The 24,215-nt window shown below is 51.4% G+C and overlaps 6 protein-coding genes across 6 annotated transcripts; 2 read left to right on the top strand and 4 right to left on the bottom strand.

The window, feature by feature from the left end:
* Window positions 1-287: 287 nt before the first annotated feature.
* Window positions 288-1,931, bottom strand: JN550_012274 (uncharacterized protein; the record flags this gene model as incomplete). Its single annotated transcript, XM_049310733.1, has 2 exons — window positions 288-478; window positions 545-1,931. The coding sequence occupies 2 exons, from the start codon at window positions 1,929-1,931 to the stop codon at window positions 288-290; spliced, it is 1,578 nt and encodes a 525-aa protein (XP_049165806.1).
* Window positions 1,932-5,122: 3,191 nt separating this feature from the next.
* On the top strand, window positions 5,123-6,402 carry JN550_012273 (uncharacterized protein; the record flags this gene model as incomplete). Its single annotated transcript, XM_049310731.1, has 2 exons — window positions 5,123-5,181; window positions 5,247-6,402. 2 exons carry the CDS (start codon window positions 5,123-5,125, stop codon window positions 6,400-6,402), a joined length of 1,215 nt encoding a protein of 404 aa, XP_049165805.1.
* A 1,430-nt stretch (window positions 6,403-7,832) lies between these two features.
* On the bottom strand, window positions 7,833-9,322 carry JN550_012272 (uncharacterized protein; the record flags this gene model as incomplete). The annotated part of the gene is made up of 5 exons (XM_049310730.1): window positions 7,833-8,559; window positions 8,620-8,738; window positions 8,798-9,017; window positions 9,079-9,136; window positions 9,193-9,322. 5 exons carry the CDS (start codon window positions 9,320-9,322, stop codon window positions 7,833-7,835), a joined length of 1,254 nt encoding a protein of 417 aa, XP_049165804.1.
* A 5,707-nt stretch (window positions 9,323-15,029) lies between these two features.
* JN550_012271 (uncharacterized protein) lies at window positions 15,030-15,839 on the bottom strand (the record flags this gene model as incomplete). The annotated part of the gene is made up of 1 exon (XM_049310729.1): window positions 15,030-15,839. One exon carries the CDS (start codon window positions 15,837-15,839, stop codon window positions 15,030-15,032), a length of 810 nt encoding a protein of 269 aa, XP_049165803.1.
* Window positions 15,840-17,437: 1,598 nt separating this feature from the next.
* JN550_012270 (uncharacterized protein) lies at window positions 17,438-19,074 on the top strand (the record flags this gene model as incomplete). Its single annotated transcript, XM_049310728.1, has 5 exons — window positions 17,438-17,501; window positions 17,561-18,301; window positions 18,361-18,440; window positions 18,497-18,717; window positions 18,771-19,074. The coding sequence occupies 5 exons, from the start codon at window positions 17,438-17,440 to the stop codon at window positions 19,072-19,074; spliced, it is 1,410 nt and encodes a 469-aa protein (XP_049165802.1).
* A 477-nt stretch (window positions 19,075-19,551) lies between these two features.
* JN550_012269 (uncharacterized protein) lies at window positions 19,552-23,340 on the bottom strand (the record flags this gene model as incomplete). Its single annotated transcript, XM_049310727.1, has 2 exons — window positions 19,552-19,622; window positions 19,686-23,340. 2 exons carry the CDS (start codon window positions 23,338-23,340, stop codon window positions 19,552-19,554), a joined length of 3,726 nt encoding a protein of 1,241 aa, XP_049165801.1.
* Between the last annotated feature and the right edge of the window lie 875 nt (window positions 23,341-24,215).

Raw genomic sequence — 24,215 nt, 5'->3', positions numbered from 1 at the left:
GGGGTAAGCTATCACTAGATGAACCATGAGCAACGGTGATTTCTGTCAAGATGAGTATCATATTGCCCTCCCCTCGAGAAGTTTTGATCGGTTCCACCAGCTATTCAAAATAAGGGCCAACGCTCGTCTACCTATTACATATTACATATCAAGTTCTTCTCATTGCAGGCGTATCCCATGACTATTCTAGACATACTTTTTCAAGTCCATCCCATGAGATTGTAGATGAGCCATTGACATGTCACCAAAGACCCTGTCAACCTTCCTATTCACTCATCATTACTGCTTCACAAGATGATGCGCCACGAAGCTTGCGCGTGTCTCATCTTCGCACCAAATATAATCAGTGACGTGGCGCCAATCAGTATAATGGCCACGAAAATACCAGCTTGTGCGCCAAAACAGTTGACGTATCCCACATCCTCCACCCACGGTATGATCCCATACAAAAATCCGAATGCTACGATATTCTTGAGGCCTGTTGGTTGCAAGGGTCAGATCAGAGATCGAGGAATCTGAAAAGAACTATGTTGAGGGTTCTTACCATTGACCAACATGAGGGCGTCCATGTTTACTGGCAGCACACAGTCGCTGACGTACGTCATTGTAATCGTCGGTACTGCAGTAAGAGCAAAGCTGACCATGCCATATCCGAAGAAGAGACTGGTCCAGTGCAGTGTGCGTTCAACGCCATACCCAAACACTAGACAGCCGGCGCCAGTGATGATCAACGGCAGGACCGTCAGAAGCAGTCGGCTTTCAGGTTCGAAGACTCCGTTGTTCTTCCGCGCACGCCAGTCGGAGTACACGTCAACAAGCCACCCCCCGGCATAGGCTCCAGCAACGTTGCCAATGAATCCAGGAAGGTTGATCAGACCGTTGATCATGGGCGACCAACTGTAAGGAGGAGCTTGAAGAACAAAAGGGTTGAGTATGTTGACCGCGACGACCAGAACTAGCGACATCGCGTAGCCTAAGAAGGCGTAGATGACGCAGGGGTACGAGATCATGGGAAATGGCCGTACAAACATCTTCAACAAGTTGGTTCCTTTCGCCACGCCGCTCCAGAGGGAGAGCTCTTGCATGAATGTCTTTTTCGGCACCTCATTCGACGAAGAACGGTCAGGGGAACCACCAGGCTGCTGTTCCCTAATGGCTGACGGACTCTTTTCCGGGTCACTAGCATGGAGTCTCGTCTCCTTCTCATCATCAACACTGTGTTCATCCCGAAAGTAGCGGGTTTCAGGCACGAAGAATAGAACGGCCAAAAAGTTGATCGAGGTCAGAATGGCGGCAATCCACTTGTGCCACCTCCAGCTAAGGCCGGTAACGATGAAGCCGCAGAGTAATGGTCCGATAGTGTTGCCACCGCTGATTGCATTCATGTATATGGCCATCTTCGCGCCCCGCTCATGGAGAAAGTACAGATCGTTGACCATGCTAGCGCCGAGCGCCTCGGTTGAACTGCCCGCAAAGGCAGCAATGATGTTGCTCCAGAGTAAGCTTTGGAAGCTCTGGGCTGCCGCTCCCCAGATGTAGCATACAGCCAAGAGAAGGCTGGCAAAGACGAAGACAGGCCTCTTCCCAAAATAGTTGGCCAAAGGCACCCAGAAGAAGTTGAAGACGCCAAGGACGAGAATTGGCCACAGTAGCAGATCACTGGTCTCGGTCATCGTCTTGTTGAATTCTATAGACAGCAGGTAGAATGCCGGAGCCAGGCCACCGATTCCATAGTTGGTCAGAAAGGTGAAGGCACAGACGCAAGTGAATGCAATGTGCTTCTTCCAGGTTGGCCATCTCAGCGGGTCGTTTGGATCTGAGTCCGAAGGATGTGGTACCAAGACGATTGAACCCGACCCCTGACTCTCTGCCTTGTGCAGCTGCACTGTCCCATCGCTGGGGTCGAGTTCGTGGAGTGTGTACAGCTTCATATTATCCTAGAAAAGCGTTGGGCTGCTGGTTTTAGTGATGTACTGATACCACTAGTTGTAAGAGTTCATGACCCAGTGCCAGATCCACGTAGAGTCACTCGGTGCTGGTGGGGGAGGCGGAGAGGAGCCGGTGGCTGGGGTAGTCGCACTTGTATTACTTTCTGGCATTGGGTCGCTGGCGGTTGTTCCTTTTTCTTTTCTCAAAGAACGAGGGGGGCATCTGACACGTACCTTAGCCCAACGGCATGGCGCCGCCATGTCTTATTATAGGCTGGCTGCAAAGACGTTCTGTCAATTGATTCGTCTGATCCCACAGCAGCCACCTCCCACAGGGCTGGTGAATCAAACTCTACCGGTCCGGTCCCCCAGGTCCGTGATCCGGACTTTGGGGTTGGGGTAAGATCGGTAAGGAAGGTTGATCAAAATCTGGCATGCCACGAGACTCGGCCCATGCCAGAGTATTCTGAATAAAGAATAGATTGCAGATTTGTCCTGCGAAGAAATATGGATTCCTCGTCGTGTTGTAGCGGGTTGCAAACAGCACATCCTAAGGCCAGTCGAGTATGTCGGTGGTCTTAATCATACAAAAGACGCCCCGGACGTCCGTGCGCCACAGCGAAGAGCCTTTGCACAGACGATCTATTGTTTGCATTGAGTCAAAACTGAGTTCTTAGCCATCCAATCAAAGTGGCCCTTGTGCGAGGCGATCAGTTCAATGTACAACTCTCTGCGCGTTATCAAACACATATGCTCGTAGCGGATCGGGAACGAAACCAACGTAAATATTCCATCACCCAGAACCGTACGGTTCTTGATGCATTGAAGGATTGGACTTCAGCGGGACCCGGGAAGAAATATGTTTCCTCGAACTGACAACACGGTATCAATTCGGTGCGTCTTGGGAGTATATAATCTAACAGTCGTGTTGAGGGTACCAGCCATAAAGAATTCTGGTCACTACTGCCGAAGCTGGATGTCACGTCGTGGTAAAATCTAGCAATTTGAATTATCGTATCAAATGGACAGTACAATCAAAGAAACCATCTGATTAGAGTGACTGCGAACGTCTTCGGACGAAAGATAATGGCTCATGCATGTAATTCTAGGTGTCGGGGACCAGTCAGTCAAGGTCGCTTTGACAGATTTCAGGAGCTTCAACCATCAAAGCGATGCGGAAATGTCACTGATAAGATTGCTAGCCACTGTTTTCTGCCTCTGATTATTTCTGGAGCAACTGGTAAATATCTTGTCGCATCCATATTCCACGTCTTAGGGTCAATTCATGCTATGGACCTCTCGTCTTGTTCGGTTGGCGTGTGCAGCCAGAGTATATGTTACCCAACAATCCTATAAGTCAAATCTTTTCAGAATTGCCGATGGTGGCGTGGCACCAGGCTTTATGGTGACTGACGTTAGGTGTCTTCCGAATCTATAAACTGCCGATAATTCAGGAGGTCCTTCAGTTTCAAGTGACTGTGCCTGAGGTTGAGTGAGGAATTCTCATGGTGATGAGCACATATAGAAAGGGATGAAAGGCTATTCTCACTTAAGTCGTTGTCGATGTAATCGCCAGGACGTAGGACCCTGCTGCACGGCTTGCCTGCTGAAATCTGAAACGTATCTTGTCGTCCGAATAGTTGAGGCGACAGCTAACGTTGCCAAGCTGGAGCTGTGCGGCCCAATTCGCCTCTTGTACTGTTTGCAACGCTCCTGAAACTGTATGAAATGGCATGGCAAGATAGAAGTCGTAATCACATGGACGTTTTAAGTTTAAGGTGTCATTTCGGTTCGTATTCAACATAGCCCTACATCAGCTGCTTGGTGACCCACTAGCACTGAATGGTGTAGCATTTTCGACTCAAATACTGGACATAGCTGGCCCTTGGTAAGCCCTTGACATGTGCGTGACACAAACTGACAGTCTTCCTGTCAGGGGACCATTCTGCGGTAGTATTTGTGCTTACAGCAAACTAGATATTAGGTCCACAAGCCCCTTGGATGCTATCTCCACGATCCCACACCTTTCACCACAATGAGTTTATGATGAAGTCAAGTATCAAGGTTGAGTTTGCGGATCAAGCAAATCCAGCGAGCGATCGCCAACCGGTTGATCACCGCTCGAACAAGCAATGCGGGCGCCAACAGTAGCGCCAACAGTAAACAAGCACCCCAGCAGTCCCTTGTATGGCCCTGCTGATCCTTGATTACCACCTTGACACAATCCACCTCGGAAGGGCTTGTAAAAGTAAGCTCAGATAATTAAGCTTAAGCGAGCGGAGTTCAACTCTCTAGCCTAAAGAGAGCCCAATTTGGGGACCTGGGAAACACGAATGAAAACGCACAATCGACCTGAAATTCTGGCAGGGACTTTATTAGAATCAATTTAATGTCATAAAAACGTGCGAATTTCGTTTCGTCCTGCAAAATCCACAACTGGAGGTGTCAGATTGGAATCGGGCTGGATGGGGAAAAGGCGATGCCTGAAAAAGAAGTTGTGACAATCACGTCGTCCAATGAGTTCTTCAGTCGAGATTGCAAGTAATGACTCGAACTTTGGGGTTACTTTCTCCTTCAAATACTTGGCGCCTGATTGACACATGTTTGGGGACTTCCTCGCAGTGTTTCGCCTGCCTACTCCACCTTTGAGCGCCAAAACATCATGATACTACCCTACCTGGTCGATGCCGCGGAAAGTTTCTGCAAACAGCTTTCCAAGAGATTTCTAGGAGTCGGCCGCTTCATGGATTCTCGTGGGAGGTCGTATTACGGCATCTAATCCGGGGATATAAGGTTGCATGACGGTTCCACACGAGTCATTATGTGGAGAGTTACATGGGGTCCTTGAAACAGGAGGCTGAAGGGCCAAGACCTATTGGCATTATAGACTAGGTATTTAGTTAAGGTTGGCGGACCCTCGCAGGAAAACTGCTGTCATCGTCATCCAAATTCTGCGACAACCCAAAACAACACAAGTGCAACATCGCTTCACGAGTCGTTAAGACGGCTTGGTCATTGAGATGGTCGACGACTTGACTGTCTTTAAATTCAGCGGTCCATCCGGCGTCATGTATCCTTCTCGCCTTGTTCAGCCAGACGTTGACGTCCCAGATTCAGAACGTATTCATTTCTTGTTTTAGTCTTACTTTTACCTCCTGCTGCGCAGACTTATTTGTCCAATCAATCCCAGTATCATGAAGCTCTCTGTAGCGCTATCTCTCATGGCCGCGGCCGGTGTCCTTGCACAAGACGGGTAGGTCCATTCCGGGTCAGGAACCAAGTTGTGTTTAGACCGACCCAGTTAACAAAATGATTCAGCTGCGGATTCCCAGACGGGCCCGACTGTGTCTCTCTTGGTGAGGGGGCCAATGGACTGGAGCAGTTCGTAGACGACGACTGTTGCTTACTTCCCCTCCGCTGTGGAAACGGAGATGGTGGAGAGAGGTGCGAGCGCGTAAGCGCTGCCAGTGCCGGTAATGGAAATGCCAACGGAGGCAATGCCAACACGGGGAATACCAAGAACACGAACAATGGAAACGCCAACGCAGGCAACACCGGGAACGCTGGCAATGCTGGCAATGCTGGCAACGCCGGAAACACTGGCAACACTGGAAACACTGGAAACACTGGGAATACTGGAAATACTGGGAATACTGGGAATACTGGGAATACTGGGAATACTGGGAATACTGGGAATACTGGGAATACTGGTAACACCAATACCGGGAACGCCAACACTGGTAACCGCAATACGGGCAACGCCAATAACGGCAATGCTAACAGCAATAACAACGCTGCGGATGACGATGAATGTGTCTCCCTAGGCGAAGGGGCGAATGGACTAGAGCAGTTCGCGGACGTGGAGGGCTGCCTTCTACCTCTCCGCTGTGGCAATGGAGATGGTGGTAATACGTGCGAGCGGGTAGATGCCAACGCCGGTAACGCCAATGCCGGTAACGCCAACGCCGGTAATGCCAATGCCGGTAATGCCAACACCGGTAACGCCAATGCCGGTAATGCCAACACCGGTAACGCCAATACTGGTAATGCCAACGCCGGTAACGCCAATACTGGTAATGCCAATGCCGGTAATGCCAACGCCGGTAACGCCAATACTGGTAACGCCAATACTGGTAATGCCAACGCCGGGAACGGTAATGGTGGGAATACCAACACTGGTAAAGCTAACACCGGCAACCGTAATGCTAGTAACCGCAACACTGGTAACGCCAACAACGGCAACGCTAATAACAACAATAACAACGCTGCGGACGATGATGAGTGCGTCTCGCTTGGTGAAGGCGCCAACGGACTGGAGCAATTTGCCGACGTGGAGGGTTGTCTTCTTCCTCTCCGCTGTGGCAACGGAGATGGTGGTAACACGTGTGAGCGGGTGGCTGCCGGTACTGCGCAGAACAAGGCCCGCGCTCGCACAGTATCGAGTAGCTTTATGCGTCGCAGGGCGAGTAACTAAGATGTGTAAGATAGTTTATTAGTCAGTGCGGACTGCGGAGATGGCTTCGGGAGTTGTGGCTGCAATGTCACCTGCCCAAGACCTCTGCGGAGTGGTTTCGGATGCATCAAAGTAAAGCCATGGCCCAAAGGCCAAGCAAGCTCCATGAAGTTTGGAAATGGCTTTTCACAATGTTCTGATATCATAAATGGACTAGCTGCTCTATACTTCCACTTATATACCCCTTTTTCTACCAATAAACATCTCAACGAGAAAGCTACGTCGGTTCAAAGAGGGTATTTGTAAGCAATACAATTTTGATGAGGGGCCGAGCACTGGACCGAGGATACTGTGATAGATTTACACTTGTCACTAAAGCCCTACAACGTGTAGTAGAATTTGCTAGTCAGAGCAAGTGGCAGACATACTTGGCAGCTAAACGGCAAGGCCTCGGTCTTGATATTCTGGTATGACGATGGGAGGCTCCTAACTATCTCTCTCAGCCTCAGGCCTACCTGACAACAGTTTCAGAATCCTAAAGGCGTACTGGCCCATCACTCAAGCGTTCTAGTTGAAGATGGTTGGATCATGGAGGCTGGAATTATGGTAAATATAACTGCTCGTGTGGACGTTACATCCTGTTTGCATGTTCCATGTAATGTTCGCGTGCTGAAGAGGATCTTCGCTATTAGAGTATCATTGATAATGTGTGATTTACGGCGGGACACCTGGGCTCCAGTCGTCAATACATACTAGACGCGAGGCGTACTTGGGTTTTCTGTGGATCAAGCTAGAAAGACCCCGCTACAAAGAAGAAGTATGCCTCGTGGCTTAGGGGCGGAGCTGAAGTTGTGAAGACTTGAAGTCCTACATTTGAGAATTTCCGAAGGAATGCCGAAGGAATCGACGCTGGCGATTCCTGCACTGCAATCCAGGCAACAATCATTTTAACGATTACTTATCAATGATTTTCGTTAGCATGGGGCGTAAAGCCACCCAATGATAACCCATTCATACCGGATTTTGGCGTCAGGCTAATCACAGTGGCTTTTTGTCCGCCCCCTGCTCTTGGTGGATATTGCTGCTAGATCAGTCCATATCACTTGAACTTCAAACAAAAAACATACGCCTTTCGGATCACATGAATGTGAGATCCGATTTCGATCTGCATACCCTATTCCATGACATCGGAGTGCGATCCTCAACAGCTGGGATAGCGTTCCATGCTATTCATTTGCAACCTCAATGCACTGGAGATTAATGAGCCAGCACATGTGTTACATTGATGAACCCCTTACGTACTCTCCCTTGGGCACAGACTATGATGTGTGAGCATTTCCTAGTATGCTTTTCTATTTCTAGGCCAAGCATATCGACAGCTCGCACTATTGCGGTGGCAATTTGAACATTGCGTATTAGTTTGATCTATTATTCTTGTGTTGGTAGCAGTATTATAACAAGTCGTGATGCAAGATTACAGGCTTGAGCTCGTCGGCGGGGATGAACAGGCGCTTATCCAGAAACGCTGGTGATACTGTCCCGTCTTCGAACGTCCGTTTGCCGAGTACAGCTCCTTCCCACATCTCCTTTAATTGTCGCTCATCGACAAGGTTATCCCTCCACACCCATGACCTCATAATGGCCCTGGCTTCTTCCCAGGTCCGCAAATTCGCTGCTTCGCTAACCAACCGTATCTTACTGCATGCGATGTTCTTCCATTCCTCGATTTGTTGTGCTTCCGAGGCGGAGTTTGGTTGCACGCTGGTAGCAGCGCATCTGGTCATCATCGCGGCCCATAGCCAGGCGTTCCGCGGGAATTTCCTTCGCAACATAGCGTGTTCTGTCATACAGCACTCATCAATCAAAGCCTCCATGAACCAGTTCAAAGAGAACATATCCGAGCTTCCAGGTCCTCGCATGGTCCATAGCCTGAAACAGCAGGTCATGAAGCGGGCACGGCTTTTGGCCTCTGCCGGTGGTGCTGTCCACTCGGTTTGTTCGCTGTACGCTCTGCTAGTCATGACCTCTCCAACAGTCTTGTTGCTCAATGCAGGATTATTGGTAGACTCGGCGATGACGGGATCGACGAATAAGGTAAGGGTGTTATAACAGCCCTCGATAGACTGAATGGTTTCGCCAAGTTCTTTCATTGACATGTGATATAAGCCTTGATTTGTTCTATGGTTTGGTCAGGGTACCTTTCTTCCAATGGAGAAGGTTCGGGTTGCCTTAACTTACGAAAGTATCATATTTTGGAGGAGGGGATTACGGCCGATCGGAGCCGGGCCTCGCATTGCAAGGACTCTGGACAACCCATTCAAGTGTGCGTCCGCTACTTCCTGACGTCCCAGAGCGCTCTGTTGTTGGAAGTTAAATTTGTAATCCATGGCGGTTGCGTACCATAATGTTCACTTACCTCGGCCATTGCAAGGGCAGCAATACTCGTAATGGTTGTGTCGCTGCCCATATCCATCGGATCCTGAAGCCTATCGTTGACTATCTGGATTGCCTCTAACTTGTGATGCAAAAATGATTTCTGGATAGTCTCCATGGAGCCAGAGTACCAGGTCCATCTTGTTGCGGATAAAAGAAGTGCCCCGTGAAGCAGTGCTGGATTCGACAATGCGCGTTCCACTCTGTACGACCCAAGGTTCAGCAAAAGCACCAAGAGCAGTGCACCCAAGCAAAAAGACTCACAAGAACGCATGCGAGTCTGGCGTCACATCACGATCAACGACGCTGCGATAGCGTGCAACTGCGAGTTTACTCGATCAGCATGGTCAAGTTTGCGAGACGAAGATCGCGGCTCACAGATGTCATAAAGAAAACGTGTTTCATTGGATACTTCAACTGAGCATCCGCCCAGCATATCGTCGGGCATAGAGAGCAGATTCGCATTGGCCTCCCAGTCCTCCAAGTCTTCGAGTTTTGGCATGACCATATCGTCACACGACTGTGGCGACTGAGAGCTCTTCGTGGACCTGTCTGCATAACCACAGCTACCCCCGCTCGCTAGACATCGGCCACTATCCAACCGTTAGTAAGCAGTATTATTTCAATATCGTCGAGAGCCACTGGCAACATCAATGGCTGCAGTTAAAGACAGCACCATGCTACAGGGGTTGGCAAGGCGGAGATCGCATACCAAAGCGGCTTCTGTTCATCGCAGCGCAAGTGCTTGGCCTTGCAGGTGATGCAGCCATTCCGTGACCTTGTATGCACCCGTCGCTTCCGTTCTCCTTGTCTCCGAGGCATGCTTGTTGTGTGGTACTGTGTCGACTCCAATGATCAGACTGATAGAAGCCGCGGGCGTGAGTGCGATTAAGAATCCTGGTGATCGTTGCTGTCAATGCACGTTCGAGGCGTGGCAAGTGTGATGAAGAAGTTCAGCAACGGCCTTCTTAAACACGCCTGCTTAACAGGCAGCGGTAAAACAGTGAAAGGAGGAATAGCATCATCTTCTATGAATGGCATTGATGGGATTGCCGCGCCACTAATGCCAGCCCGGGGTTACACGGGCATCCTTGTGAGCCCATTTCTACAAGCTGTTTCCCAGGGTTGCACAAAGAATAGTAAGTGTAGGCGCGCTACTACGGACCTACGGCCAGCGCGAGGGTCCAGGGAGCGGACCCTATGGTCAGTGGCCGCGGCTTTCGAGGTTACACAGACTCCGCCGCGCAGTAAACCGGCCAATCAGACACTGGGCCTGGGCACTTCCGTACGGTGTAGGGCTGAGGCTGGCTATTGGCAAAGCGAGATTGAACAGATTGAGTCTCCTCGCAGCCAAGAGCTCCATAGCAGCAGAGACCGGGGCTTTGCTTGCTGAAATGGGCTGTGATGGGCCTGATGCACGTCTCGTAAGGACGCGCCCGCTCTAGCGGCCCAGGGGGCCCTGTCTTTTCACCGACTTTCCCCGCTAAGTTTTGCTGCCTAATCACCACTGCCAACCGTCGTGCGACCCCTAATTGGCCCCTCAGGTCGGTAGCTGCCGTTCATGTCATGCGGGTCAGGGGGCCTTGCAGTCGCCAGAGGCCTGGGAATGCAACCCCTTCGACAGCGGAACCGGTAGAGAAGATTCTCTCCGCAGGTCTAGCGCATTCTGCAATGGCCTTTGCTACATATTTACTAACTTAGCGTGAACGAGCCCGCTTGGCCCGGCCAGACGGTACCTTTGGTAAGTCTTTGCGAATGGCTTTTCGAACATCTTTGCAAGCACCCGAAGCGAAGCCCCAGTCAAGCATCTCTTACCTAAGTGAGTGATGTTATCTATGGACTCCCCATTTCGATAGCGTGGTGTGGGCCGAGTCTTCCACGGCTCTGCCATGATATAAGACCGACTCAGTTGTGGGCCTCGTATTGGTTACTGTTGTAAAACTCTGCGAGATGGATTCAAAGACAGAGAAGCCACGGGGCAGCGCGATATGATGGGGGACCATGATTGCCTTCAGAGCTCTCTGTAAGACAGACTCGGCCAGTAGAGAGCGCCTCGCGAAGTGCGGCAAACCCTGCCGAGTTCCAAGTTACCGTGTGCCAGTATCAGCGACGAAGCCAATGGTATGGGATGGTTTAGCGAAGATCAGATGACTATCGTGCTGTTATTGAAACCCAGTCTGTTCCTTTGGCCGTGCATCCCACCGTGGATCCGGTAACTATCAGAATGCATGGCATCAACCCGCATCCGCACGTTCAGCTAAGCATGCAGGCGGTTACAGGGGCCGAAAAGTACCTCGTTGGATCGACATGGGTCCATCCACAACTCCTCGGACTCACGACCAGAAAAGTCCGAACAAGGTGTGGCGGCTTTTCAACCCCACGTGGCTTCGCCGCCAGCGTACATGTCCCCTCACAAGGTCATCGATGGCGAGCCTGTGTTTCGCACAGCTCGTTGTCTGGCAGGATCATTAAGAATGGGACCCCAATCTCAAGCGCGAGGCATACTCCTCGTGGTCAGCCAGCAGTCTCTGGCAACTTTGTCAGCCCAACATTGACAGCAGCACCTGGTCAGTTGCAAACTGCAGTGAGAAAAGTCACCGAAACCTCGGATGCGCACTTCAGCGGTCATTGAAGACATCTCCGGCCTGGCCGAGCTCATGCTTACATAGCACCAGATGACGGTGCGTGTGCTGACTGGAGATATCGGCCAAAGGTTAGGTCATGCTCTCCACCAACAGGCGAGGTTCAGTTACGTAGCCGGCCAGACTCTGGAGGACGGTATTGCTGACCGTGGATGCTCACTGTTGAGTCCTTATTTGTTGTTACACGAGCAACGTGGGACTCCACTCTCGTGTAACTTCCAACCAAGGCTCAGCTCCAACCTTGCTGGAAGCTGGCGCTTTCCTGGTAGAGTGTGTGAACCTTGTCGATTGCTGAGAATGGGGTCAAAGACGATCAGCCTCAGTACCCATTCTGACAATACTTTGATCACCTCGGTGCCTAGGCGCTGAACGCATCGCCCAGAGGCTTAATCATTATTATGGGGTCATCCATGTAGGCGGAATGTGGGCCAAGTAGTTCACGGGTTGCAGGGTCCGCACAAGGGGTCCGCAGGTACACGCGCTTTGCGTACTGATGTCTCTGGAGGATTGCAGTCAAGGGGCTATGAGGAACAATAGCCTGTCGGCAGAGGATCAGCCCTACGGCATTCGATACTATCTCCGGAGTCCGGCTACGATTGTTCTTGTCAATGCGCTGGTTCAAACCCTTCAGGACCGATTGTGACCAGTCCCAGTTCGGACGCAATTTCGTTGTACGTACTATAGGCAAGTCCGACGCCAAGTGCCCCTTGCATTGCAGCTCCCCCTATCTGTCGCTGAAGTAGTGCAGAAGGAATCTATTATTGTCATGACCGTCATGTCTGGAGAAATGAGGAGCATGCCAGGAGCCAATGATGTCCTGAGGCAGGGTTCAAGTCCCCCTTGCCACGTTGTTGGATCCGGCTTTCTGGAACACGGACTAGCCGTTGGTTCCAGCATTTGGTTGCTTACTGCAGCACAACCTTCCACAAGAACTAGACGCTCCGTACCATCCCCGTCGCTGACCTATACACTGCAGAGTCCGAATGTAAAAGCGAGGAGCGAAGTCACAGACTCTTTGTAAGCGAGATTCTACAAAGGTAATAGATGCATGTGAAAAATATCTCGAGCAGGCCGACATAAAGCGTCTCACAACTTGGATCTTGCAATGGGCGCGATTCGTGATGGTCAAGTGAATTTATAATTCCCTCTCTTTTCGATTGAGCCACTCTGCAGGCCTTTCACAGGTCCCCATTACTTGAAATTGTAACGTGTTTCGACTTGCGGTAACACATATTGCGTGCGCTTTCAATACTACCGATTCTCCTCTACGCGTAGCTCAAGAATTGAAGAGTGCCTAAGCAATCGTCCAGTGGAGTCCACCCCTATCCCACTCATGTATAAGAAGCCACCTCGGATTGTGGTACATTTCATTGGTGCGCTTTGCTGCGTCTAAAATATCCTGGTGTAAGTCGCTATAAATGGATTAGTTCAACAGGAACTTACATTCAGGGCGCTGTGAGATGACGATCAACGGTGGCCCTGACTCAGCAGCACCACTGATACATTCCAACTACTAAGCCAGACAGAGGATTGTCAAATTACACCAACTGACACAATACACCTGTCTCGGCCTTCCGGGTTACTTCCATCCAGTCTTGTGATGCACTGGTAGAGGGTCAAAAAGCTATTCGTCGGTAAGCACTAAACATGTTGCCTATGTCAAGCCCGAGGCTGTGACCCCTTAAACTCCAACACATACACAGTAGATCGCTTGCAGGTTTTTGAAATCATCCATCAGGGATCCATCCAAAGATATACCAAATTCTTCATTGATATCCAAGAAATCAGTATTGTCGTCAGCAAGATGCCATGAAAACAGCCATTCGTGCAGCCGGCTCTTGTTAAGATTCGTACGGAGAGGGGTAGTGTTGGTTGAGGTTAGTGTGCTCGATATTTTCATGGGCGATACTATGGTTGTTTAGGCCAAGAGAGCTGCATATAGCATCAATGAAAATCTTTGCTACCGCTATCTACTTGCAATACTGTTTTGCTGGAGGCAGTAGCAAAAGTTACTCCTAAGTTAGCGACTCTCGGCGATAAACTCAGGCATTATCCTAGAAAAACGTTAAACATCAACCATACATGTGGGTTACGAGAATATGGCACTTCGGTAGTGGGAAGACATGAATGTCTGTCTCGTACCACTGACCGCGTTTACCCGCGTTTAGAGAGCGCGACGCTGCATGAACCGACGCAGAAGACAAAATGTGCGGGTCCCTTGCCTGTACTCTTGCCGCTTAGGATGCCACACTCCACCATATCAGTTCAGGTGCAGTGCTACCCCTATTACCGGACTCTCGATAAAGGAAATCCCTGTGAAAATGTGGTCGTCTCCTATCGTCATTGCCAACAATATTTTCAACTTTACGGACATTTTTTTTCTTCTGATGGGCAGTGGCTATATTGGGAACCCATGCGATGCCGAAGTCGTTTTAGGAAACATCTCCACTCACTCCTTCTAGCGAGAGTGACAATGAACATGCTTCGTATGTGACAGACTAGGGCGCAAGGGGGAAGGGGTATGGGTGGTGATGGTGTTAGGCAGCGCCACGAGTGGCAAATGTATCCGGGTTCCCCTGATCGAGGCTATGGCATATGGGAAGCTAAACTTGGCCAGCCCTAGACTTTGTCGGCTTAGATGTCGGTGCAAGGGCGCGCAGAACTGTGTCTGCCATCAGTCATCGCTAAACCGAGAGATGCCCTCAGTGCATCAGAAGGAAGAAGACTAGGCCGTGCCTTAGTTTAAGCCACCGGCTAGGAGCAAAGCTATGCAAGAATTCCCGACAAACAGATCCATGTAAAAAGAGAGAGCAGTAAGATATGGGGGATCTCATTGCAGTGCGATGAGCGTATGAGCGTCGATGTGTCCCGCATGTATTAACCTTCTGCAACCAACTACCACGTCATGCGTTTCAATCTGGTTGAGCATTGGAAGCTTGCTCGGTAAATGTAACTATAACATGCCTCGTAGATTTTGTTATTGTACATTGATTATGTGTCTTTCTTTTCCTCAACCTAATGAAAAGATATCTTAAGATCCGATAATACACACAGCGTTCACAGGTGCTTGGGTGTCTCTGCAATGTACGACATTGCCCGGCCCACCACATCACTCTACAATGCTTTGTTGTCTGCGCCAAAAAGAACTCCACTGCAGCTCTGCTTCTCATACTAAGGACATTAACAGGGAAAAAAAAAGAGAAGTGCATGACCCATTTAGGGGACAGATGCTCAATCTCGAGACAAAAGAAATATCTCCGATGCGGGGAATCGAACCCCGGGCTTGACGGTTCATTTTGAAATGAGAGCGTCAAATGTTAGCCACTACACCACATCGGATGAGACGGTAGTTGATTGGTTGGTAATAAATGGCTTAGCAACTCTTATGTTTAAGATCAGTCTCCACACCCGACCGAACCAATCGTTGATGCAGATCTCCCTGTGCACATGTGTGTCGAAGCAAAAAGCAACGTTAATTACCGATCAAGCGGCTGCTGAGCCTCTGTTCCAAGCTCAATTGTGTATAGCATATAATATCCTCATCAACGTATCAATCATTATTCTTTGTCGCCCTTAATGTGACTCCGAAATACTGTATTGACCCCATCTTCCGTTCAAGCTGTTCTCAGACCACCCCAGTCTCTTCCATACTTCAATCTTTCTCTCTTCAGCAAGTAAAGCCTTCTTCCTGCAGGTCCGACTCTCATTACGCAGACGGCCTTGCAGGTTCTCGGACCAGGAGGTGACGTGGAGGACACGGTGTGCCCTCGTGGTGTTCTCGGCCCAGTACTCTGCTGGCTCCCTCGCTGGCGGCTGCCACTCGATGCACTCCCAGCCTCCGACGTTATAGTTGCATTTCATGCAGGCCTCGAGCACGTTGTCGTGGTACTCGGTGTAGAGTCGTTGGTTTTCCTTGGCATGCTGGCGCTCCATGCGGTGAAGCTGGCAGACAAAGCATGCCTTGCGCACTTGCCATGGTATCTTGCACTTGTAATTCAGTTTGTGCACTGCGCATGTTTTACCTAGCAGTCGTTTCTGTTGTTCTCTGCTACGAATTTCGCAATGTGGGTAGTCCTTGCTCTGTGGTAGGTCTCGTAGACGCAGCTTGTGACGGCGGCTCTCATGGAGGTTTTTGATCTCAAGATCGTGGCGCTTCCTCGTGACGAAGAGGCTGACTCGGTATGCTCGCTTAAAGCCTTCACGGGCTTTGACGAATTGGTCGACGTGCCATTCGAGCGGCGGGTCGCGTGGGTGTAGTATGCAGGTGTATTCGTCTGCGTCCCAAAGCCCACAGCATGCCACTGGATATTCGATAATGCTAGCTAGAGTCTGTCCTTGGCGTCGATGGCCAGTTGTTTTCTTTGAGTGTCGTTTGGCTTCCATTTTCTCCCATTTTCTGCGTCTGTGTATTGCGAGGTCATTTATAGATCCGGTCTCTGGGGCTTTCTGCTTATTGGAGGCCATCGCGGACAGAAAAGAGTGGCTTCTAGGTGCTTTCTTGATAGTTTCAAATGGAATTACAACTGTTGCTGGAAATGATGACTTGAGGTGTTATTTTAATTATTTTAAGTGCTACAGTGCAGCGGATTTATCTTTGGCAAGTTACAATCGGAGAAAGCCACCAGTCCGCTTTAAAAGCTTGACAGGCTATAGAAACTCTGCCTCAAAGCTTATTACATTAGATTTGAAAGTATTTGCTTTAACAGGAGCTACTTCAGAACTTGTAAAGCCATTTAATGGAGAATGCAAGGTACTGGTTCACTGTAACTTCTAGCCATACCCATGGAAGATATCATTCTGGCACATAATTGTCCGCCACGGGCTTTGTTTCAAGCGACTAGTTCAAATGTATCAGTAGTTGCTGTGCATTTTCTGTGCAATAGCTTACCGTGAGTAAGTTAGTTCCTTAATTCAAGAAGAAATGAACTTCTCGGCAATACATTGGACATGGCAAGCGAAAGCTATGAGGCACGGAACGCGCAATGCTCATCAACTCTCCTTTAACCATGTTCAATAAGATAGTATTGAAAAGTGACCTTTCTCTATTGATGAGTTGTTCGGACGGAAAAGTAGTTGGGCTGGTCTGCTGGGGACTGACAACGACGGTAGACATGCTGGGAGTAGTGAAACCTTAGGTCATGCGAGCAGCCCCGATAACAATGACATCGCGCCCTCTCACCTAATCAAACCCGAGTAATCAGTTGAAGTGCGTATAAGCACTTTCTTAAGGATATGATAGAGTACTCATTTGTGTTGATGATGGACAGTCGGCACAGCTTGAACTGCATCATTTAATGCAGCCAGGCGCCAAATCATGGGTGGAAACCAGGGCATGACAGGAAAGCTGGAGAGCAGCAATCTCCCGGCGAGTTTTCTGTCAATGCTTCCACCGCGGAGTATAAGGACTGGACAAGATGTAGGCGTGACTTCCACTTGCCGATGTCGCTGCCGTGAACCTGTTGCAAGGCGCAATGGCGCCAGTATACTAATCAGTCATCCCGTAGAAGGGCGCTAGGAGTGTTCCAGAAACCGCAACGCCACAATCGGTATATGAGAAATTGCATCATATAACGCTGAGCTTCGGCGTGATTGCAACCAGGATGAGACCCCAAGGCCGGCAAGCACCTAGGTCCAAGAACCAAGAGAAAAATGTGGACAGCACATTAGATTGGCCCTAATCGCCCATGTTCAATCATACACAGAGACCACGGCCGAGCGAATGCTAGACCACAATTGGTGTGTTTGCGTCGGTAGTCGTGTTTTGGGGGGAAATTGCGTGCTCAGCATGGTTGATTTCGTGAGATCTGCAGGCATAGTCCACTTCCAGCAATGGCGTTATTCATGATAAGGTTTCCTGGCCGAGGTCGCCTTTGAGCATAGGATAAAAGGAGATGGAACCCGCCACGAGGGGACTTCATTATCGCAGTTCATATAAATGCTTGGAAAATTGCGGTTTCTTGCAATTGTTTTGAAGCTATACAATGGCGGACCCGGAGCAACTCATCGTCGATGAGGCCAAGCCGCCCAAATCGGAGCGCCATCCGGGTACGTATGCATCGAGGGTTATACTTGATTCTCTGCTGACTTGATGCTCTTGAACAAAGTCAGATGGCACCGGTCGACCTTCTACAACATGACCATACTGGGTCTGTGCAACCTGGCGGCGCCGGGCATCTGGGGCGCCATGAACTCGCTGGGGGCGGGCGGCGCGGCTTCGCCGCAGCTGGTGAACGCGTCGAACGCTCTAACATTCTGCTTGATGGTGGTGTCGTGCTACTTCTCGAGCGCCATCGTGCACTACATCGGGATCAAGGGGGCGCTGATCTTTGGGACGCTGGGGTACGCCCCTTTCGCGGCCGGGCTCTACACGAACAACCGCTACGGCGTCGAGTGGCTGACTGTCTTCGGAGCTGCGCTCTGCGGCATCTCGGCCGGCGTCTTCTGGATGGCCGAGGCCGCCATCGCCATCGCATACCCGGAGCCGTGGAACCGCGGAAAGGCCCTGGGGTACTGGCTCACGTACCGGCTCACTGGCCAGATCCTGGGCGGCGCCATCAATCTCGGACTGAACGCGGACCGTGACCAGGCCGGCCAGGTCAGCTATACTGTGTACCTTGTCTTTATTGCACTGCAGGCCACGGGGCCGTTTGTGGCTCTGTTCTTGAACAAGCCGTCCAAGGTGGAGAGAGAGGACGGTAAAAAGGTATCATTGGAGATCATCAAGAATCCCTGGTACGAGATCCGCAAGACCTCCAAGGACTTTATTAAGCCAAAGTTCTTGTTGGTTGTGCTTTGGATCGGGCAGGCAGTCTTCGCCGAAGCAGTCTACTTCACGTACCTCGCCTGTAAGCTCTTGTCATGAGCCCTGATTCATCGCACCGGTCGGACTAATGGGGGCGTATAGTATGGTTCACCGTCAGATCCCGAGCGCTGGGGTCATTCTTGTCTGGGATCTGTGCAGTCATCGCTGGGAACCTGCTCGGGGTATGCTGTCTAAATATTGGGTATACATCGAATTGCTGGGCTAATGATACGTGTAGCACTACCTTGATCGGACAAAGTTCTCCTTGAAACTGCGCACGCGCTCAGTCTTCTGGATCTTGGTCGTTACGCAAGGCGCATGGTGGACGTGGATTACGGTCCTGGCCACCAAGTTCCGCGTGGACCAACCCGTGTACGACTGGTCGAGCCCGGGCTTCGGCGCAGCATTCGCCGTCTACATCTTCCACACCATCGGGTTCCAGGTGAACTATCTTTTCTTGTGAGCTTGGGTTCCTCCAATCTTGTCTGCGATCAATCGTTAATGGTGCAAAGGTACTTTATTATCACCAATCTCGCCGACGGCGAGGCCGAAGTAATCAGATACGCTGCCCTGCTCCGGGGTACGGAGTCGGCCTGGCAAGCTATCAGCTATGGTCTCACATCTGTCGACATCTTCGCCCAGGTTGGCGCAATCTACATCAACTTTGGACTGTGGGCTGTCGCTATCTTTCCTGCGTGGCTTGTCCTTCGGCACTTCGGCCAGGATAACAAGGCACCATCCGAAGGCGTGGAACCAGTTCAAACAAGCGAGAGTCCTTCTTTGAAGGAGACTACCCGTGACCAGGGAAGCTTGTGAAACAGATATGAATGATAGACCGAAGCCATCGGGATCAGCCTTGATGACTTGCCTGGCCACATGGATGCTTACCGAGGTGCGGGAACGAATTAAACAGCTTATCGTGGCGGGGGAACATTTGACTATCATGATCAAGTATCGTGACTCTTCAGCCCGTCTCAATTGTCTTTCTTGCAAACCGCTAGGGGTATCTATCCATGACACATGCCGAACTCTTCTATCTCCCGCGTTGTCCCCTCCATGCACCGCTTTCTCTTTCCACCAAATCGTTCTACAGAGCCGTGCGTGTCATTATGCCATCTACAAATGCCCGCCAGATGAATATGATATCTTGCACTTGCTTGTCGTCCCCGCTTCATATCTTGTTGCTGTGCACCTCATCTTCTGTCTTCGGGCTCACCGTAACTGGTCCGCACTGTCGCTCGTGTATGTATAGAGCTGGCAGGACCCCACGAAATTCTACTGTATATCGTTTGTTTACCTGCCGATCTTACTCAGCCTCGACCCCTTGACGGGGGCAGGTAGGCACGCGCAGAGTTTGTCTCTCTCTGTCTTCAAATTAGTCACTGGTCTTGGCGTGAATGAGATATCATAGAACAGGATATACTTACCAGCCTCGTCCTCAAACACGATGCTGATATCATCATGCTCGCCTGCGTAGTCGGGCATATCCAGGCTCACAAATGCCATGTCATCGTTGCCCTCACTGTTCTCGTCGCGAGACACTCTCGGCAGGGGGAACTTGGCCTCCACGAACTTGACCACCGCCTTGCCCATCTTTCCGGTGCTCTCAAAGACATCTGTGCCCTTAAGAACAAAACCCATGCACTGGCCATGGTGCCAGTTCTCAAAAAAGGCCAAGAGCTGAACTGTCTTGTCGGCGTTGTGTTGGACAACCTGAATACGCGCCGTCCCCGACTCCCATTTCTTGTGTACAGGGACAACCATGCGACGACGCGTAATGTTGAGCGAGGAAGCAACACCATCGAACAACACTGCATACCCGGTGATGCCAGCTTGGAAAGCATGGAGATCCTTGAAGTTGTTGAATCGGTATGTACGAACGGTCTGAGTTCGGGCTATCGTTTCTTGCAACGAGGTGAACTCGCGGCGTGCGTCTGATGCACCTGGTCGGTCCATAATCGAAATGGTCATATCAACCTGAGGGTTGCGGATGGCCTGTAATGTCAGAATGTCTTTAGTTCCCAGCCGAATCTTGAACTCCCCGGGCGCCATGTTGACTCTGTCTGTAATTGTGCCGACCGGATTGCCCTTTTGATCAAGTGATATCAGCTCCAGGCGCAGCTTCTCAGCTAGAACAACTGGCGGGTTTTCAGTGTATTTATCGTTGACAATCCTCGCACGCTGCCAGGGTAGTCGTTGCAGAGTCTGGAGGCCACCCTTCGTGTCTTGCAGGCCTTCTGACATGCTGAAACCTTGTAGCGGCACCTCAGTGATGACCTCCTCGTCGCCATGTACATAGCTCCCTTTGAGCAAAGTAAGCAACTTCTCGCGCTCGTTATCGTCACTGAATATGAGGACCATGCGACATCTGGTCTTCGCATCGCCATACGCAAGCTGGAGCATGGGCTCCCGTTGTTCGCCACGTAGGTAAGAAAACTGGATAGGCATTTGAGGTGTGTAGAAGTGTGTAACGCCGCTGAGCGTTCTGGTCCGAGGTCCTGTAACGACAGCTAAGCGGAACCCGCGGTGAAATGTTCTCGGCCCGGTTGGGCTGCCTTCCTTGAGGAGTCGTTCAAATAGTGCTACTTCACATTGGCCGACAGGCTCCTTTGGAAATACCCGTGAGTTCGGGTCAGCGTCAAAGTAATGGAATCCGCGCAGCTTCGTCTGGAAAGTGACGGATTCCTCCTTGCTCGGGTACAGGTATGACTGGACTTTGGCGTTGAAGTCGAATATGTTCCAGAGCATGCGGAAATCTGTCTGCGAACATTGTATCGCGACTATGAACCCACGAGGCATCTTCAGTTCCAGCGAACATTTATCTGTCCTCCATCGGACGCCATCCCAGCTCGGTCCTTTGCTCTTATCAGATTGGATTTGGAGTGTGACGGACCCGTTCTGACTGGCGACCGTGAAGACGAGGCTCGAGGTGTTTACCGGGCGATTAATGGACAAGATGCAAGGGAAATACGTATGCATCGACTCCATCCCTTGTTCCATCAGGTAGACATCGGCGTTGACCCGGCCGTAATTGAAAATCTGCGGAGTATCACCAAGAGGCAAGGCTTCCAGGGCATGCACATGACTGTTGGCCTGGGAAGCGGATGCTAGGAGCAGCGAGCCCCAGTTACCGTTAAGCAGGGAGATGATGTCCTGACTTAATGTTGGGTAGTCGACCCAGATTCCCTTATCCATCATTTGTGGCATGAATGGCTCGTCGGGCGGAAGCAGACCATTTCGGCTCATAGATCCTGCCAACTTCTTTAAGTTTGTGGTCAATATTTGCCTGACATCGCCCAGCTCGCCATCTACAGGGCTGTATTTGCCCTCGGCGATCTCGGGCAGTGCTAGCTCCGTCAGCCAGTAGCCTTTCGTCAAGTCGGTATAGGCTTGATATCGGTTCATGAGACTCTTGGTCTCATCCAGATCTGTACCACGACTTCTCATAGTAGTCTCAAGTGCAGTTCTCCCTTTCAAAAACCACCAGACCGCCGCTCGGCACATGTCATCGGGTTTGCAGCTCCCCAGCGGCTTGAACTGCTCCGCATGCAGGCGAAATAATTCGTAAAGATGTTTTGTCCGTCTGATGAATTCTTCGTAGGCATCGTCATTTCCAGGTAGATCGGAAGGCTTTCGGGGGGCCTTTTCGGGCGAGGCAGTACTCCAAGATCGATCTCGCGGGTTCTGTGAACTCTGCGCAATAGGAGTGGCCTTCTGAGACAATTCAGAAGTAGAGTAGATGGAACCGGAATATTGCGACGAAGGGCTGTCTGATTCGACTCGGGTTTTCATCCGGAGCTCATCTAAATCCGTGGGACGCCCGGCCTGCAGCACATCATTTGTAAAAGAGGGCGGTGTCTCTTCACCCGCCTCCATTGGCGGTAAAAGCACTCTAGAAGATGGGTCTATCGTCGGGGGCAGTGGCGATCTGCGTGCCGGGTTTTTGGGCGGAGGAAGCTGTGGAGGTTGTTGCGGCTGAGTAGGATCTGGCATCAGGGGTTGAACATGTGTACGCGTTGATTGTGCTCGCATAGGTGGCCGGTCTTCGTGTCGGAAAGCTTGAGGCATTGGCTTCCTCGTCGACTGTGCTCTAAACGGTGACGAGGAGGGCGCTATTGCATCATCAAAAGGGGGATCGAACGGGGCGTCGTTCATAGCAACGGCGGGCACGTTTCTCTGTTGCATTGTCTGTGGTGTCGATCTCACGGGCTCGGGGGAGGAGTTGTGGTCATCCCACTCATTGTGCGACTCTGCACCAGCTGATCTCATGGCCTCGGCAAACGCCATCCCCTCTGCCTGTCTCTGCTCGTGCTGGTGTATCTCGATAAACGACCGTCTTGCTTCATCCTTGCGACTGGATGTGTCCAAGAAACGGGATCGAGCAGTCTCGCCAGCAGGTACGGTTCGAGGCTGGGGCGAGGGAACCTTCGAGGACGCATTGGGAGCAGGACCTGCCTCCTCAGTCATATTTGGAACATATCCCGTCTGGGTCCTGCGAATTGGGCCTGGTATAAAGCCATCATCATCCTGCGGGGGGGTGACCTCCTGGTATGCGCCGACCTGTCTCGCGTACTCGTGACCTTGCTTCGTGGGCGGTATGGGCGCGGACAATGGTGCCGACCTGGACCTCTTCCTTCTCCCGATCTCAGCGACGGGGCTATCGCACTCGTCTCCACCGACGCCGATAACCTCGGGATAGCTGTCCACGAACCGCACAACCAGCCCCTTGTTCTTCCTACGAGGCCGCCCGGGAGGGCTATGCGAGCGCGAGCGGTAGGCCAAGTTCTGCTGAGACCCGTTGTCGACGTCGAGGGCCTGCGGGTATCTCGTCGCGCGGCTCGTGTCCAGAGCCAGCTGGGGCTGCTGGCGGTCGTACTCGCGGTGGCCGTGTGCGGGCGGCGGAGGGGGAGGGTGCGTGACCTGGAGCTTGTCGGCGTTGCCGCCGCCCAGGAAGGCGGACAGGTCGTTGGCGCTCTGCTCGGCCTTGAACTGCTCGCGGTCCTTCTTGGACGCCTTCTCCTTGTTGTTGAACAGCTTGCCCATCAGCCGGCCACGGCGACCGCCCGATGCATCGTTCTCCATGGTCGCGGGCCTGGTGGTGGTGGTGGTGGTAGTGCTGCTGCTGCTGCTGCTGCTACGCTACGCTACGCGCTCTGGCGGGGCAGGGCACAGCATGAGACGGACACAAAGGCCGCCGTCGTGACTGCGCTTTGTAGGGTGCCCTGGGCCTTGGCCTTTATGAGCGGGGTGGTCGAATGCCCTCAGAAGCGCGGCAAGGGATGGTGAGGCGAGGAGGAGTTGGCAGTCCCAAGAGTCGACGGTGCCCCAATTGGGGTTCTGGTCAATGGTGTAGCAAGCAGCAGGAAGGATTCTATGTACCGACGGCTCATGTGGCCGAAGTTGGGCCTCTGGTGTCTGGTCCCTCGTTTGACAATTGCAAATCCGCAAGGGGGTTGCAAGGTCCTGGCAGGATAGGACGACGTACCTTGGCGGGCGAGCTAAGGGCGTTGTGCACACCCAACCTTCAAGATTGTGAGACCTGCAACTGCAAGGAGGGAGAGACAAGAGACAAGAGACAAGAGACTGGAGGCAGGAGACAGACGACAGGAGCCCGCGGGCCCGGCAAGGACTTGGGCTGGCTTTTCCCTTCCCTATGTTTTGCTTTGGGTCCCTGTTCGTCCGTCTGTCTGTTCGTATCCAGCTAATTGGGGAGAGGGCGTGCTGTATGGAGTCCGGAGTACGGCGCTGGCTTGGCACGACCGACAGGCACATGTACCTACTTACAAAGTGAAACTGTTCAGTATTGGGCCATCGTCACCTCTCCCTCCCTGAGGGTCCCGAGTGACGGGACGGGCGTTTATTTGTGGAATACAGCTAGTGCTGCACCAGGAGCAATAAATAGAACAGGACGTATACTGAATCCAGCCATAAGCACCGCTCAGAAAAGCAACCTTGCC

Source organism: Neoarthrinium moseri, assembly GCF_022829205.1.
Source record: "Neoarthrinium moseri strain CBS 164.80 chromosome Unknown scaffold82_Wmoseri_CBS_16480, whole genome shotgun sequence".
NCBI lineage: Eukaryota > Fungi > Ascomycota > Sordariomycetes > Amphisphaeriales > Apiosporaceae > Neoarthrinium > Neoarthrinium moseri.
The sequence above is the reverse complement of the archived record's forward strand: the minus strand, read 5'-3'. Positions and strand labels throughout refer to the sequence as shown.